The sequence below is a fragment of the Panulirus ornatus genome, chromosome 16 (genome assembly GCF_036320965.1).
Source record: "Panulirus ornatus isolate Po-2019 chromosome 16, ASM3632096v1, whole genome shotgun sequence".
Classification (NCBI taxonomy): Eukaryota; Metazoa; Arthropoda; class Malacostraca; order Decapoda; family Palinuridae; genus Panulirus; species Panulirus ornatus.
Window position 1 is genome coordinate 5,095,820 of NC_092239.1, and position 18,153 is coordinate 5,113,972.

At 42.9% G+C, this 18,153-nt stretch overlaps 2 protein-coding genes across 3 annotated transcripts in view; one reads left to right on the forward strand and one right to left on the reverse strand.

The window, feature by feature from the left end:
- The window catches only part of LOC139754079 (very long chain fatty acid elongase AAEL008004-like), a 24,153-nt gene extending 22,286 nt beyond the window's left edge, over positions 1–1,867 (forward strand). For both annotated transcript variants that reach the window (XM_071671128.1, XM_071671129.1), the window contains exon 9: positions 1–1,867. This exon is cut by the window's left edge and continues 2,639 nt beyond it. The gene's annotated coding sequence lies outside the window, so the exon portion shown is untranslated.
- On the reverse strand, positions 1,637–16,549 carry LOC139754077 (very long chain fatty acid elongase 7-like). The gene is made up of 9 exons (XM_071671123.1): positions 15,675–16,549; positions 13,865–14,034; positions 11,212–11,513; positions 7,767–7,847; positions 7,567–7,623; positions 6,968–7,073; positions 4,401–4,573; positions 3,362–3,487; positions 1,637–2,882 (listed from the first exon to the last, which is right to left on the reverse strand). Exons 2-9 carry the CDS (start codon positions 14,031–14,033, stop codon positions 2,682–2,684), a joined length of 1,215 nt encoding a protein of 404 aa, XP_071527224.1. The 5' UTR covers position 14,034; positions 15,675–16,549; the 3' UTR covers positions 1,637–2,681.
- Positions 16,550–18,153: the final 1,604 nt, after the last annotated feature.

The window sequence follows — 18,153 nt, forward strand, 5'->3', positions numbered from 1 at the left end:
CCTCCACTTGTGTTTGTGTTGGATAATAGATATTTCTTTCGAGGTCAGAGACCGTCTTGCATGATATAGGAACACAATTCTTAAAGTGACTTCAAGTGATTGAAAAGTAAATACCAAGTGTTTATAATGTTGGATTTAGTGGATATCAAACACCTAAAGGTCATTGAACCGGTGTCAAAACATACAGTTATATATAAGAATAACCAAATATCATATGGTTAATGGGTGGTTGGTTATAGGGGTATTAGCTCTGACGACTTCCAGGGGGTCATTAAGGCGATCAGACTCGCTCTCAGTACATATACGTATGGCTATTCTTGAAAACATGTATGTGTGTGCGTGTGTGTGTGTAATCTTGGGTAACCATCAGTGGCCTGTGTGAGACTTGTCAACATTATGCACTACTTGGATGTGCGCTGCTGAGAACGAACGCTCGCGCGTGAGTTGGTTGGCTGCTTGGATCTTTGACCAGCGACCCTTCTCCCGAAATCAAAAGCTATGACGACGCCGGCGTCGAGATACACCCACGTCATATAGCTCTCTCTCTCTCTCTCTCTCTCTCTCTCTCTCTCTCTCTCTCTCTCTCTCTCTCTCTCTCTCCATTTGCTTTGATAGCTTGTACATACGCTCCCCATTTTCTTTAACAGTTTGTACATACGCTCCCCATTTTCTTTAACAGTTTGTACATACTATCTTCTTTGGTAGTCTGTGTCTCACCGTGTGTACATACACTGCCACAGTCTTGGTGATAGGTGTACATATCTGGTCAGTATAAACCAGTCCAGTTACAAAGAATTATTAAACAAGTTTTCCTTTATAATGATAAGGAAACTCTACGGCTGTGGTGCGTACCCGATTCGCCCATAACTGTTGCTATTACTACTACTACTACTAATAATTTCTTTTCAGAATTTTGTTCTTGGTAGACAACAGAACAGAATTAGCAAGCGTATTAAGGTCTTGTTTGTTCGCAGTTGTACCATAAACAATTATATTGTTTACAGACTTTGTGGAGCAAATTTGTTTTTCAATTCTGTATGTCAACAACTGTTCCACAGAACGTGCGTGACTTGTCAAGTTATGTTTGCTAGCTTGTGATGCTGGTGCACTTCGTAAACTTGTGTGGAAACTGATTTATTGAGTATCATTGTATTTACTTTTTGTTAAAGATATTGAGAGATCGAATCAACTGGTGTTGTATTCGTCTGAATTACATGTACATCATCTCGCTATGTGTTATGAACTCGTTTTCCTAACCAGACCAATTGTTATACGTTAGGATTACTTTATTCCTTAACAAGACAGTGTATTTGATGTCTTGGTCCATATGCTTCAACAAGAGATGGTTCTTGGTCATAGAACATATACTACTTAAACACGTAAAGATATTAAGGTGAGGTGGAATAAGTTGAACTTGACGGTCTAAGTTGACCCTGATCACCATTAAACAACCAACTAACTGTGTCAGATACACGTACTGAAGAACCATAAGCTTATGAAGCCATGAGGTGGTTGCAAAATACAATAACGTCATGTACAGCGAAAGTCAACGAACTTCGTGTTAGAAAACATTTTTTGGTTTAGTGTTATAGGGTTGAGTCTGGAGTTCTAGATTATGGTATAAAACACTTCAGTCTTCCATATTCTGTTCATTTTATTATATTGTCTTAAATCTATTGTGACCTTATCTTAACTGCTTCATCAGCATTCCTTAAGTATATAATGCCAATGCAAAATAATACTGTTTCTTATCGTTCAATTATCATCCATTTCAACTTCAACATACAGATAATACTTACAACATATATATATATATATATATATATATATATATATATATATATATATATATATATATATATATATATTCTCAGAAATACAAAGATAACTTGTATGTAATATAAGTGTGTGGTATGTGCGTTATTGTGATATATATTCTTTATTCTACAATCATACTTAATCGCTGTCTCCCCCGTTAGCGAAGTAGCGCAAGGAAACAGACGAAGAAAATGGCCCAACCCACCCAAATGCACATGTATATAGATAAACGCCCACACACGCACATATACATACCTATACATTTCAACGTATACATATACATACACATACATATACATACATACACATGTACATATTCATACTTGGCGTGTATGTGGAGTAGCAGTATACTAGTTTGAAGAAAGGGTTAGTTATTTACTTCGCTAAAAAACTGGTTTAACGACACGACAGGCAGTCCTATACAAAATATCTTTTATCACTGGGTCATTAACAAGATGTGTATTGTCTTCTCGTCGAACAAGTGTTATCTATCTATATACAGTTGTAATTGTTTTAGTAAAGCCTAACTACCCTCATCTCCTTCGACCAGTTTAATGACTGGCTAAGATGATCCCAGACCAAGTCCAGGTCTTTTATTTTTTATTTTTTTCCTCTGATGTGAATCGTCTGGTAATATTTCGTCCTAGTTTGTTTAATCGTTAGCGTCTAAGTTAGCCTAGTATGGTTAGAATACTTCGCTTCTTTTAAACAAGTTAGTCTAGCTTTACGCTCCTATGCACTGACTCTTCTAAAACCAGTTAGTCTAGTGTGAGCAATAAAGTTTCGTCTAGCTTTTAGAGAGATGAAGCTAAATCATTGAATACATTCTATAGAGTAGATCGAGTCAGCTCTAGAGCGATCATCTAGCTGTTGTGTAGACGACTCCTGAGGTCGTAATATCCTTCGCCGTCGATGAGATCCCTCGATCTCGCTGAGGACTTGATCATGGCATTGATCGAGTCGGTCGTCGACTCCATCCACTGGCCACTGTCTTGGTGTCCTTTCTGCGCCTCACCCAGGAGATAGGAGAGGTACTTGGGGATCTTGCTCAGACTGCTCACGACCTACGGGAAGGTAAGGAGGTGGAGGTAAAGGTACAGAAGACTTCTATTATGCTAATCTGGATCAACAAGACGGTGCGAGTTTTTTTTTGAGCACGACGGTACGAGGCTTTCGTATGCTGGTGTATGTTTCCTTTGACCCAACTATTATGGGTTAGGTCAAAGACCAGGTTACCATCATATACTCAAGGGTTCTACCGTCATCTTGAACAGGTCTAAGCAGTATGACCTGATAAATATTTTACATAACAGACCGATAAGCCAAAAGAACATATATATATATATATATATATATATATATATATATATATATATATATATATATATATATATATATATATATATATATATAACACGTCTTCATCATCCGTACAACAGAGGTTTTGAGATAAGAATTCTCTATTTACACCCAGCAAATGAGAGAGAGAGAGAGAGAGAGAGAGAGAGAGAGAGAGAGAGAGAGAGAGGAGTTTTCCTCGTACCTGCCGCTTGGCCTTCTGTCTGTAAGCCTTGATGTAGAAGTCGGTGAAGAGGAGGAGGAACATGACGGCGAGGACGAGCACCACTCTCATCAGGGGGATGCCAACAGGACAGCCAGTAACGATAGTCTGCAGGTGAGGAGGAGGAGGAGGAGAGCATCAACCACACCTCATTATCTGTGTTATCATGATCATAATGTAATCCCCAGGACTACTGAAGCTTTGAGGCCTGACGCCCCTTATGCAGGAGTGGGAGGTATGGTGGGTCTCCTCGGGGGCGAGAAGGTCCTCGACGATGCTATACCGTCCGCTGACGATGGTGTACAGCCTCGTCGAAGGTAACTTCTCCCGTTCGCGGTGTTGCCACCTACAGGCGGGTGTCCGCCAACACTATAGGAATATCTTACAAGTCCTTATCTTTTGCTGTTTTTGGTACTGGATCCTCCACCATCCTCTTGTCAGAGGAATGTTAGAGGATTGATAAGGGACTGGATATGATAAGAGATATTTGTGAACACGATATGATATATGATTACTGAACTTTCTAAATGTTTATTAGAAGGAAGAATTCAATAACATGAATGTGTTTCAATGCATGATAGACTTTTGTTGATGATATCTATTTGGATAAGAGAAACAGTGCCTGACTGCATTCTCAATGGAGGTGGTATTGACTCGAAGACATGGTCTCACTTGACATATCATCTTACAATGAGAAGTGCAAAAAGGTAAGGAAGGAACGATGTGGATGCATTCGAGTGATACTGATGAATACATATGAAATGTTAATGATCGTATCCAATACCTTTTAACAAAACACTGGGTCTAATAGCATTATTTAGAGCATATTAGCTTTCTTTTTTTTCTTTTTTTTTTTGAAAGCCAGAGTCTTGGTGCTATACCACGACTCTGAGAATAGGTTTTGATAAATAGACATCTAATCTCTCTCATGCTCGGAAGTATGAGGTGTGAGCACACACGAGCGTTCCTCCTGCTCATCCTTCGCGGGCCGTCTGTTGTGGGAGTGAGATGCGCTACCTACCAGCGAGGCGTGAACGAAAATCAGGATGAATTGGATCATCTGGAAGGTAGTGAGGTACTTCTTCCACCAGAGGTATGGCCGAACGCGGGGACCCATGGCTGCCAGCAGGTAGTAGGTGTACATCACAATGTGGACGAAGGCATTCAAGAACCCGAAGAATGTTGTCTGGCCACCTGCAAGTGTACCGGAGAGAATGTAGTTGATCATAGACATGACATCTGCCTGGATCACAGGCAGATGTATTCAGTGGAAATAGACACAACTGTGCTTAGAATGCAGGGTAAATATAATCAGCAGAAACAGACATAACTCTTGTTTAAAAAAAAGATAGATTGTCTATCAGAATGAAGAAGACGTGATACTAACTACGAATGACTTCAAGGTAGAGAGTGTGTGTCTCCTGCATAGTCATCCATCCAGAACTCGTCCAGACAACAGCAAACAAAAATCATCCAGTCGAATGACAAAGTAAAACCTTTTGAACCTTTTCTTAATGAATCGCCGACACAAAGATAACATAAGCCATCAAACATTCAAATCCCTTTCCTAATAAGTCAACACTCCTTCATATCTCTTTCCTAATAAGTCAACAATCCTTCAAATCTCTTTTTCATCACTCTCTTGTTTAAGGAACTTGTAATTCACAATTCTTTTTTTTTCGATATTCATACCTTAGTTAGTGTGACACTAACTACCACACTATTAAGAATGATAGGAACAGACTCTTCTTCTTTGAATTTCTGTCTTATATATTTTTTCAAACGTCTGGTAATCTTTAGCACATCCAGGACCAATATTCATATCGAAGATTTGGCCACAGACATGGTCAGAAAAGAAGAAAAAAACACCAGAAGGTTCTCGCCTTTTATAAGTACTTAAAAACTAACTTCAAGTCATCTAAGTATTTTGACTATTTCTACTACTGTTTTATCTTTGTAAGTACACAGGTCGACTTCTTTTTTCCCTCTCCCCACTTAGAGAAAAAAAGTAATTTTCCTTGGTTGAAAACTTGCCTCAGTCCTTCAGACATAACTTCTTTTTTTCTCTCTCTTTTGATCTTATTTCACCTCAGTGGGTTTCCTGGGTTATGAAATCTTGTAGGCAACCACAGTGATCTTAGCCTTGTTTAGATGAGGTCATTCAGTCGTTTGGTATTCTGAATGACGTTGTTCACGCCAGTTATCTTCCCCGGGGGGAGGTGGAGGACACTGGATCTTTTAGAAGGGGGCGGAGCGGGGAATGTGGTGGGGTGAGGTGAAGAAAAGGTCATTAAGATGGGGGCGGAACACTGGATCTTTTTGAACTGGGCGGGGCGGGGGATGGGGTGAGGTGGGGAAGAAGAAAAGGCCATCAAGATATGAAGTTTGAATCTGGATTTTGACCGTGAGTTTGACCCTCGGCTCTCGAGTACAGTGATGTTGATGGCATCAATATCTATGAAGACCACCTCAGTTCTTTGGGATGGTAAAACACTTAGAATTTCTGGCATACTTTCCCATTCACGTTTTACTTTTCTCCTTGATATCAGTCATCTCCAGCTCCTAGACAACGATTATCCATAACAGCGTCGAACATATCCCTTTAAAGACCTGTTATGTTCTTCGTACGAATGATTAATGGACACCCGCTAACCAGCTTAACATCAGAGAACACACAAAAGTTAGCTTCCAAACCTTTTTTCCTCTCTCTCTCGCTTGGTGCCTCTTGCTTTCAGAAACTTAATGAGATTCAGTTCTAACCTTTAGCCAGCGGCAGAACTAACCTTGGCATACTGACTGTCACACGAAAAAAAAAAAAAGATCTATCATCAATCATTATCTTTTCCAGGATAAACGTAACCTCGATGCCTCTCTCTTATTCACCACGACATTAGAGGCACTTATGGATCTACGGCGTTTGTGTACTACAAGAAAAATAAAGAACGATGCTACTACCTAACTTGCCATACACGTCGCACTAACACTTGTTACTCTCACCATAAAGCCTTAAGTGGCTTGGTTATGTGGCTTGAGGCCTTATGAACCCAGGAGGACGACCCTCTCTCCCTCCCACAACAGTCTCGTCATTATCTCATGGCCATCTCTCTCTCTCTCTCTCTCTCTCTCTCTCTCTCTCTCTCTCTCTCTCTCTCTCTCTCTCTCTCTCTCTCTCTCTCGCATTCATCGTTTCTCTCGTTCGCCAGCCATCCACCGACCATGTTTACAGCCTCGGTGCAGTCAAAGCTTGTAAGCTTTGCTTCACAAGACCCCAGATCACCAGAACAGACAGGTGTGTGTGTGTGTGTGAGAGAGAGAGGTAGGTTTTTGCCACACATCTGGCTAACACTGGACGACCACATCAACAGGTGGGATGCCTTCCACACGTAAACACCTGGCTGACAGTGGAGGTCCACTGGAAACAGAGAGGTATGAGATCTTTCCACCACACTGATTGATAGTAGACGTTTACGAGCAAAGGCGGGTATCAGGAGGTCTTCCACACACACACACACACACACACACACGCCTGGCTGGCAGAGAGGAGACCCCCTCAAGGTCAGGCAGGTACGAAGAGTCTGTATGCTGTACCTGGTTCGTGGCGGACCCCATACCACAGGCCAAGCGGCATCAGGGCGTGGTGGCTGACGTGGAGCAGCGAGATGTGGCTGTACTTCTTGTTGAGGACGAAAAATAACTGCAGGGGAACAAGGAAGGCATTACCAAGGGTGGTTTTTTTTCTGTTTTTTTTTTATATTTTTTTGAGAATAATGAGGTCGACTGATCTGTGGACACTGAGAATGATAATGCACTATTTTTTTTTCTCTCCGTTACGGGTAAAAATATCATGATTTGTATTTCTTACGAAGAGTATGGTTTGGATGTTAAGTGTATAGGGAAACTTTTCTGACAAAGGAGAAGTAGAGGAATACTACAGAGTTTCTCTGCTTCATAAACACTACAGCACTCGATGCTGTAGTGAGACCAATACTACAGTAGTGGGTGTTACAGAGAAACACTACAGTTCTCAATGTTACAGAAACAGTAACACTACAGTAGTCGGTGTTACAGTGAGAGTAACACGTCAGTATTCGGTGTTAGAGTGTGAGAATAACGCTACAGTATTCGTTGTTACAGTGAGAGTAACACTACAGTATTCGGTGTTAGAGTGATACAAGCTGTGTACTCACCGTATCAAAGAAGTCAATAAACTTGGAGATGTTGTACCAAATAGCAACATTAACCATCTGCCGGAGGAACATTAAAAACACACGAGTTAACAACATAAATAACAAATAAAACTCAGACTTAGGGAAAGGTTATAACATGAGACGTCGTCATCATATACAGCACGGAAGGGAAACAGACAGAAACACGTACACTGTCTTACCCTGAGAGCCTCGGGACTGTTGGAGAAGTCGCATGGCTGGCAGAGGAAGGAGTAGGACCCGAACCAACCAGCCATACCCGCCTGCCGGGAGGACATGTTAATCAGAGTCAAGTTGAAATGTTAGTCAAGGAGAACTGGACCTAGATAGATCACAAGTACATTTTTTCTCCTTTACGCAACAATATCGTACTAGTTCCTTTATTCATCCCGTGTCAATCACCACTGCCGGCAATATGAAAAATGTGTTATAAATGTATGAATAATTTTAAGTCAGTTCGAGCAAAGAGACTGTGGCTCAAGGTCAGTAAACGAGGGAAAAATATGAGTGATTCGAAGGTTTCTTAATTAAAGTGTAAAATGTAAGACAAACAGTGGCCTTGTACACACACACACACACACACACACACTTATATATATATATATATATGGCCCCTCCGCCCCTCCTAGAGAGCTGCTCCTGCTTCAACATTGCTCTCCTTCCAGGATCAGGGAAATGATGAACTCCTTTGGAGCCAGAATGCCCTCGAGCAAACAAACATTGTCGCATTCCATTTTGTCCGCTGATGACGTCTCCAAAGCGATGACGATGATGGAAATCATATAAAGAACAAAGGCAAGGAACCGTGACAATGCGATTTGAAAATCAAACATCTTAACAACTTCAAAAAAACAATCAAGCATCTTTGAAGTGCAACATCTTGCAATGGTAAATATAAGAGGTGCAGTTGCTTTTAACATAGGCTGCTCCCGAATGAACCTGACCTAAAGCTAAATTTACAGATGATAATGATTTTGTTATGGATCCTATACTTACGTATCATACAGGGACAATGGACCTAGCGATGCAAAATGAAACACGACATGTTAAAGATTTGAAAGGAGGTCACTTAGAAAAATAGACCAAATGGATGTAATTTGGGTAAAACAACAACAGAGCAACGAAGTTCTACCTATAAGTAATTGAGGATGAAGGTGTTTATTCGATAAAAGATGACGCTAAGACCAGAGAATTAGGTCGGACATATTTTTTGGGGGGAAGGAGGAGGAGGAGGAGGACGAGGAGGATGAGGAGGGAATCTACTGAAAGTTGTGGTGAAGGAAAGACATGAGAGCTTATAACCACAAGGGAAGAAGAGAGGGAAATCTGTGCTTGATGACCTCAAGATCAGGGGGAAAGTCATCTGAGCGTGAAGAGAAAGTTTGGCTGGAGTTAAAAATCTTTGGAGATGTGTACGGTCGACGACCCATCCGTCAATACCTATTCGTACGTTACTGGAGAGATATCCTCATTCAACCTCTTATTTACGTGTCTGTCCTTTTACCAAAATGTCTCTTATCTATTGTCTCGATGTATCACTTTGGTTGCTCTTGTTTTATAGTTTTGACAGACCCGCTCACTGTCCTTAACATCAGTAAGAAATATGGAGGTTGTAATTAATTCCTCTCTTATTCTTTTACCATCCATGATTGGCTGGGTCTACCCAACTCTTGAAAACTCAGTCATCTTAACGGTCATATCTGTTGCCTTCTTCTTGACCTTATTTTCAGACTTTCATTCATAACAGTACAACCCCTGCTACTCAAGAGAGGTTAACATAGTTTCTCCCTAAAACGTTTTTCTTTTTTGAACTTCAGGATCTCATTTTCTTCGCAAAATGTCGTTCTTGGTTACGTATATTCACATAAAGTGACGTGAGATATAGTTTAGGGGACACCAGTCGCTTTATAACTTTAGTTTAAGGAACAACAATCACTTTACAAACTTAATTCAAGGATCATCAGTCGCTTTCAAAGCTTAAACTAAGGAGTGTCAGTCTGTTTATAATCTTGAAGTCTTCTGAACGCCAGGCGCTTAATAAGCTTAGTTTAAGGATCGACGGTCGTTTTCATGTGACGTTCAAATCGTGTCTTGGTTATCTAATTGCTTCCAGGCGTCGAACAAGTGACTCGCCTGCGACTCCCGCTCTTGTCGACAGCTGTGTGTTGGAAGGATAGAATTCTCTCCAGCCGTGCTTGCGCTCTGGGTGCGCACTGCCTCCTCACTGTCGTGTTTTTCTAACTCTTTCGCACAGCGTCCTTGAGGGGAGTTAATAGCGTCTTTGTCCTCGCGGGAAGACAAAGTGGTATATTATCCGTCTGTACATACGAACCGGTCAGGTTAGGATGGGGACTATGTCCTTCTGGTGGAGGCGGAGCAACCTTCAACTACTGAATATAACGGTACGATCCGCGAGCACAACGGTACGACCCGCGAGCACGAGGGTACGACCCTCGAGCACAACGGTACGACCCTCGAGCACAACGGTACGACCCTCGAGCACGAGGGTACGACCCTCGAGCACAACGGTACGACCCGCGAGCACGAGGGTACGACCCTCGAGCACAACGGTACGACCCTCGAGCACGACGGTACAACCCTCGAGCACGACGGTACGACCATCGAGCACGACGGTACGACCCTCGAGCACGACGGTACGACCCTCGAGTACAACGGTACGACCCTCGAGCACGACGGTACTACCCTCGAGCACGACGGTACGACCCTCGAGCACGACGGTACGACCCTCGAGCACGACGGTACGACTCTTGAGCACGTTTGGTACGACCTTCGAGCACAACGATACAACCCATGGCTTTGAGGTCAGAGGTCAGACCCTCGTACTCTAGTCGGAAGGCAAGGTCATGTCGCTGGGAATTTTCAAGGAAACAGTAGATTGTATCAGCAATATGACAACGAATGGAAGAGAAAGAAATAGTATAAGCTCATCTTTTGATCGACATTAAGCAATGGTCATACGGATAACAGAAGTAAATTTAGGTCTACGAAAATAGGCAAGACTTCTGAAAATAAAAAATCAACTGACTAGGACGTGGCAAACCGGATGTGTTGACCAGCTATGATCAACAAAGGCAATGATGACGTCAGTAGACTATTACTATTCATCTCTCCTCCGAGGTTGTAAACATCATCTACAGAAATGTTGAGTTGTTAATAGCAGGAATTTAGAGAATCACAAGCATTAACAACAACATCAGGATGTAAAAAAAAAAAAAAGGATAACAGCAATAGATATGATTACTAATGATTGCAAGAACGAGTACGTGGGTTGGGTGCCATCCAACCCCCGGGTGTAGCCGAGGTTGGAGCAAGGTGGTGGTGGTGGTGGCTGGTGTGTTTTCGCGCTTCGTCGGTTTCGTTCCTTGTTCTGCCAGGCTAAAAAAAAAAAGAAGAAAAGAGCTTGTATCGTAAATGGACACCTATTACCGGCGGTATGGTGGACGAGAGCGACGGGAGAAAAGAGAGAGAGAGAGAGAGAGAGAGAGAGAGAGAGAGAGAGAGAGAGAGATAGAGAGAGAGAGAGAGAGAGAGAGAGAGAGAGAGAGAGAGAGAGAGAGAGAGAGAGAGAGAGAGAGAGAGAGAAGAGACAGAGAGTACATCACCCACCTCGTAGAACATCCAAGTGGAGAAGACCACTTGGAATGCGTTGTACAGGAGCATGATGGGTTTGACCGCCTTGAGCGGCTGCCGGCCACGCATAAGACGCGGACCCAACCACGTCACGACGGCGATGTAGGCGAAGATCGCCAAGACGGTGGGTGTCGGCGATGACATGAGGAGCCGCCATGAGTCAACGCGAGGGTCCCTTGGCAACTGGCCAATGACGAGGATGTTGCCGTATATGTAGAGGATCGTCGTCAAGATGGCAGCGCCCATGCCGTTGGACCAGAGCTTGCGGTCTCCATCCTCTGCAAGAGGAGGAGAAAATGTAGGAGAGTTCTCAGGTCACGCCTCAGCGTTGGGTTGAGGAGGGAGGGAGGGGAAAGGGGGAGACTCAAGTAAACAAAACTTCCTGTCGATAATTTCCATTTTTCGTTTGTAGGTCATATTGAGCTTCTGGAGTGAGAGAGAGAGAGAGAGAGAGAGAGAGAGAGAGAGAGAGAGAGAGAGAGAGAGAGAGAGATCACCTGGATCAAGTATTCAGCAACAGTCGAGCAGTGTGGCAAGCCTTAAATCCCAAAGTTCTTGGGCGAAATTATTACACAACATTCCTTCTTCAAGTTGTTGATATTCTCTTCATCGTAACGAAGGTTTACGTCTGATCTAAATGAAATGATTCATAAAATTACCAAAGAATAATTTGCATTAGGTGTTAACATCTAGGCTTTCCCTTTGATTTGTGAGAAAAAGGATTATTATCCTCATAGAATTATTTACTAATGATCTATGGCAACCATTGTGGAACCACGGAATGGCTATCATCGAAGAACACTTGGAATGACGGAATGGCTACTACCCCTTAAGGAACATGTGGCATGACGGGAAAGCTTAATAATCACTTCACATACACCACACCTTCACGGAGGTGTTGCTGAATAGGCGAAGGTTTATCGCGATATATTGCCATTGCCTCTGGGGTCGTATGTCTCTGGGATCGTATGTCTCTGGGATCGTATGTCCTCTGGGATCGTATGTCTCTGGGGTTGTATGTCCTCTGGGATCGTATGTCTCTGGGGTTGTATGTCCTCTGGGGTCGTATGTCTCTGGGGTTGTATGTCCTCTGGGGTCGTATGTCTCTGGGGTCGTATGTCCTCTGGGATCGTATGTCTCTGGGGTTGTATGTCCTCTGGGGTCGTATGTCTCTGGGGTCGTATGTCCTCTGGGATGGTGGAAGGTTTTCTCCCACTTTCCCCGTAGAAACAGGGTGAGCGAGAGTCGACTGCGGGTACTTACGTATCAGAGAACTCAAGGTCATGTATTATATTATTAGTTTATATTAGACATCGAACAAGTATTTTATGATTTGTTTTTCTTATGATTGTTAACACGAGTTTGTCGATTGTTTTCTGTGGTCTTGAAAATATTTATTTTGTTATTTGTATATTGATGGTAGATTGGATGACACTGATATATTCTTTTTTTCATCTGTCTACTTACATGACTGTGTCTGACAAGCCTCTTTTAGCGAGACCTTCCCGCTTCAGAGGAGTCCATCCTGTCCCTGCTACATAATGCAGTGCAACCTTGGACCTGCAGGATCCCTTGTATTTTCTGATATATGAATAACTTTTATATTTAGATACTGAAGGTCCTGATAGCTGTTTCTCAGTGCACATTGGTAACCTAGACGTGACAATGGATAAAGTCAGGCCCAAAAATGAATAGATATTGAAAAAGTCGTTTATCTAACCTCCATTTCGCTTGTGACATATATATATACCCGGACAAGAATCTTCGCAAGAGTCTTGCTGTTATTTGAGGAAGAAAACGTACAAATAGTTTTGATAACACGGAGGTAAACTTAAGTATATATGCCACCCTGGGTCAAGGAAGGCGGCTGTCAGGCGGGTTTCCAGTCATCTTTAGGAACTCCAGGATATCATCTGACCCTTTTATATTTAGCTGGTTGTTCAGAGGCTACGTCGAAATTCAGGGAGATGATTCAAGTCTCACGAAGCGCGCGGAATATTTTTTTGTTTCTTTGCAGCTGTTGAAGTGCAACGTTTTCCGTGTCTCAGAACCCGTCCCGCATCCAAACCAGTCATCTTTATCTTAGAAAAATAAACTGTTTGTTGTTAAGAAATATATATGAAACATATACACTTTTTGATAATTACACATCTGATTTCATCTTAATATAATGAATCATATATTGCTTTTAAAGATTACGCATCTGATTTGATCTTCATATAATGAACAAAATATTTGCTTTTAAAGAAAACACATCTGATTTGATCTTCTACCTAAAACCGGCTGACTTTTTTTTTTATTTTCTTCATACAATTACCGTTTATTTTTCTATTTCTTCAGACTGCCGTTGCAACTGAAGATGAGGTACTATGTATGTAAACTGTCTTGTCGTCTGAATTCAGCATAAGACAAATCAAATGCGGTGCAATACATCGCAAATGATCATTATACGTGTCAAGTAATTACCTTTTATATCTATCTAATTGTTTGACATTTATTAAAGACAGAGAGAGTTGATTTGATACCTAAACATGATTCAAGTTTAGAAATTTATTGACATAAAAGAAATAAGACTAATTATTCAGGGGAATGTTACTGTGTCCTTGTTATTATAAGTCTGTATGGTCACCTGTGGTCTCTGCAGTGCGAGGGTTGGTGTGTTTGTGGTCCGTGGGTTCTGGCTCCTTCTGGTTCCCTGGCGGGCGTGGCCTGTGGTCCCGAAGACGTGGATTACAGTCCTCCTGACACGTCTTCAGGTCATCCTGGACGTGCTGTAGAGTCCCCACTGTTGGCGCCATTCTGGGGAGGATAAAAGTGGAGGAGATGCAGAGACATGAATATACACAGACACATACATATGCTCGTACATACAGTTACGTGGCCATGATTCACAACGGGCCAGCCAAGAGTCGGACCTACATGGGTTCGATTCCTGGGCGTGGCAGTTGGCCTACATCCAACCCTAGTGTTCTTCTTCCCCTTCAGGCTGTATGTGTGTGTGTGTGTGTGTGTGTGTGTGTGTGTGTGTGCATAGGAGGAAAGACATTGTACATATATATATAAAGTTAAGATACGAAGCAAAGCGAGTGTTAAGCTCTTTTCCGCTGACGAATAGATCGTAAATCGTAAACACACCCACACCACCACGAGTAGAAAATGGTACAGGGTCAGAGAAGTGTGTATAGTCCAACCCTATCTGGTATAACCCTATCTAGTGTAACCCTATCTGGTATAACCGACCCTATATGGTATAACCCTATCTAGTATAACCCTATATGGCATAACCCTATCTAGTATAACCCTATCTGTTATAACCCAACCCCATTTTCAACGGCAAGTTATTCCCAGAGGTATTTCTCTTGCTTGGTAATTCTTTTCTAAACCACCAGCCAAGACAGTTAGTTGACATTTATTAGCAACTGGCAATGAGTTGACTTCGGGTCATACACGGTACCAAGACGGCCTACAACTTTGACCTCATCGGGAGAACAAGTCTCTCACATCAAGCCAAAACTTCGTCTTCAACTCCTCATCACTTCTTTTACCTCGTGTCATCCCTAACCTGACGGAGACAGTCCAGTTCGTCGACTCCTTCTCCTCTATATCGGCATTATGCACTCCTCATCCTCGTCAGAATCACTGAAAAGAAAAGAAATGCAATCCACAGCGTTTTTAACACTACAACGTACACTCCGACCATGTCATTTGTATGACAATGCATTTCGTTAGTGTGGTGGTGTAGTACGCAAGATGTTGATGTCACTTTCGATTTCTTTCGGACAAGTTTTGCTTCGCCTTTGTTATTGTGGAGTCTTATCCTCACTCTTAGTTGGTGTCTATTAACACATCTAATCTCTAGTAAATGTAAGTCATTCCCATCTATCATATACACCTTTTGTCTCTCGTATCCACCGAGGTATGAAACCTGCAAGAGACATTTTGACGCAGTTAAGGTTACCTTCAACCTCATCCTACTCTCCTTCATGCGCAGCGCTGCACTTCACCTCCCTCACCCTCACTCGCTTATTGTTTACCATTTGAGCCGGGTTGCCTCAAGTCTATTATTCTCCGATGTTGGTGCATCCTAAAGAACAAAGGACTGTTCAACAAGGACAGAATCGGCAATATTTTCTCGCCGGATTTAGATTAAGAGAGAGAGAGAGAGAGAGAGAGAGAGAGAGAGAGAGAGAGAGAGAGAGAGAGAGAGAGAGAGAATGTAGAACATCCACAACCTTTGTGAACTGTGTTCCGTACCCCAGACCCGAACCCATAGGTCGAGAGAGTCACTGATGACGCATCGTCTTCGCATGCATTCTCTCTCTCTCTCTCTCTCTCTCTCTCTCTCTCTCTCTCTCTCTCTCTTTCTCTCTCTCTCTCTCTCCTCCTCAACACAGGAAAAGATTACTCACACCATATACTTGCAAGAGTGTAACACTGACCTATATATATTAAGTGGAGGAACTTGTTTTTCTCTCTCTTCCTACAGACGAAGCGGCAGGAGGAGAAGCCCTTGCAGACGCTGACGAAGCTCTGAGGGTTAAAGCTTCACCTTGTGGCTGTGTTCCGGACTGCTGTTCCCGATGACGTGGGCCGATACGAGTGACCTGGACAGATTCAGATGACCTGGACTGTCTCAAGTGACAGACCTAGACCGCCTACTTGGGCAATCGGACGCTCAGGAGTTTGTTTGGTCTTGACTCCCGACGAAGACCCAGACTGTCTTCGAAGACCTCCCCCAACTGAGGTCATGAGCAAGAACCCAGGACGCTTACGGTGAATTGTAGGTCTCTGCAGTGATCGAGACAGTCCACAGTGATGCACACTGTCTACAGTGATCCACACTGTCTACAGTGAACCACACTGTCTACAGTGATCCACACTGTCTACAAGGGCTGCGTCGCACAGATCCGAGAAGATAAAGGCAGCAGGTGAAAATGGTCTCAGGTCAGGCTGGGTCTGGTCACCTGACCTTGCGTACATGTCCAGCTAGAGGAAGATGTTTGCGCCACACGAACTAAGGTCTTGTCTCCACCACTGACCAAAGAAAAAGAAGACTAACTGCATCAGACCACCTTCCTCCTTCCCTCTTGTCACCGCTGTCCTGTGAACAGTGTAAAGTATCCAGGTACACTGTTCTCACACTGTTACCGACCACAAGCTCAGAGCTGCAATGTATTTTTCCTGATTGCGCGCCACAAAAACTGGACTCCTGTATGTCGTCACACACTCACACACACACACACATACACACACAACACCAACGACTGCAGGCGATAGGTGTACACATGCCCAGGCACTATTGCGTGGTTTCTTCCTTCACCTCATATATATATACACACACACACACTCTCGGGTCTCAGTTGCCAAGTCGCAGATTATTCAAGGAATTTTTCTGCAACCAGACTCTGATTGGGTAGAGGGAAGTCAGGTAAATGAGTTAATATTGTTTTACAAACAGACTTTATTCTGATGTAAAAATTCTTTTAAAGATAAAATTCAAGTATCCTTGGGTCACGCACGGAAATGTATCCACAATATATATATATATATATATATATATATATATATATATATATATATATATATATATATATATATATATATATATATATATATATCTTTTTCTTTCATACTATTCGCCATTTCCCGCGATAGCAAGGTGGCGTTAAGAACAGAGGACTGGGCCTTTGAGGGAATATCCTCACCTGGCCCCCTTCTCTGTTCCTTCTTTTAGGGGAAAAAAAAAAAATGTCGATGGTCTCTACCGTAGTTTGTCCCCTTGTGATACCCTTCTCCCGAAGGTTTTCATGCTCTCGAGCCTCAACAGGAATGCTAAACCACTTGGCAAAAGAGTCAGTCGCTTGAACTGACTGTCAGTGTGAGCCACAGACGCCAGGCAAGGGAAATATCGAGGAGCGTCGGTGCTATTGCCCGATCCATTCAGGTATGGACAGAAAGTTTTCGCAAGAGCGAAGGTAAGGCAGTACCAGCACACAAGGGAAGACCAAGGAAAGCTCGGAAGACCTCACCACACACACTAACCACCCTGGTACGTCAGGGTTGAAGCTAAAATCCACGTCTGTCAGCACGAAAATTAAAGAAAAATCCCAAGACTGAATGATGAAGAGTCAGTAAGGACTGTTCATCGATGCATCCACGACAACCTGCACTTCATCCTGCCATCTAGCCCTGAAAGAAACCCCCTCCTCACCCTTATGCAGCGGCAGCCTAGGATCGCATTTGCCAAGACATACGTGGAATAAGACCAAGTGGAAGCACATGCTATGGAGCGACGAAAAGCCACGTTTTCTGTGACTGGGAACCGAACTTTCGTCATGTTTATTAGCGCCCAGGGAGTGACCCTTCTCGAAACATTAAGTACACTTTCGGTAGTGTTCAACACCCTGATCCTCCTCCTCCTCTGATGGTTTGAGGTTGTATTTCTTATCATGGCGTTATTGACCTTGTCGTACTGCCCAGACATCAACCCATGAATCAGTACAACTACCTCGAGCTACTGATGAGCTGTTTACCTGACTGTTCTCAGAAATGCCATGGGAACTTGTGCCTCATGCAGGATGACGCTCCTTGCCAGACGGGACAAGATCTGTGAAGCAGTGGCTGACTGACTGTGGAGTCGACTTCATCTATGACTGGCCTGGAAACAACAGCCCAAATATCAATCCGATAGAGAACTTGTGGCGCATCATTAAGAGCAGAATTTGAAGAAAGGATACTTACCAGTGTCTCCAAGCTGGAGGCGGCCGCTCGCGAAGAGTGGCCCAATTTGGACCCACAACTTTGGTACATGGTACATGGAATCTGTGTAGTGTCGCTGTATCATTTAAAGTTTTATTCATGTGTTACCGTTTCAAGCAATGTCTTCACGTTTGAGTTCGTTCATCCTGATCTCAAAAC

Bases quoted from the DNA above. Each gene is read 5' to 3' on its own strand.
- LOC139754077 (XM_071671123.1), bottom strand. From the start codon at position 14,033: ATGGCGCCAACAGTGGGGACTCTACAGCACGTCCAGGATGACCTGAAG. The intron at 7,848-11,211 runs GTGGGTGATGTA...TCCTCCCGGCAG, and splicing joins CCACTTGGATGTTCTACGAG to GCGGGTATGGCTGGTTGGTT. The intron at 7,624-7,766 runs GTAAGACAGTGT...TTCCTCCGGCAG, and splicing joins ACAGTCCCGAGGCTCTCAGG to ATGGTTAATGTTGCTATTTG.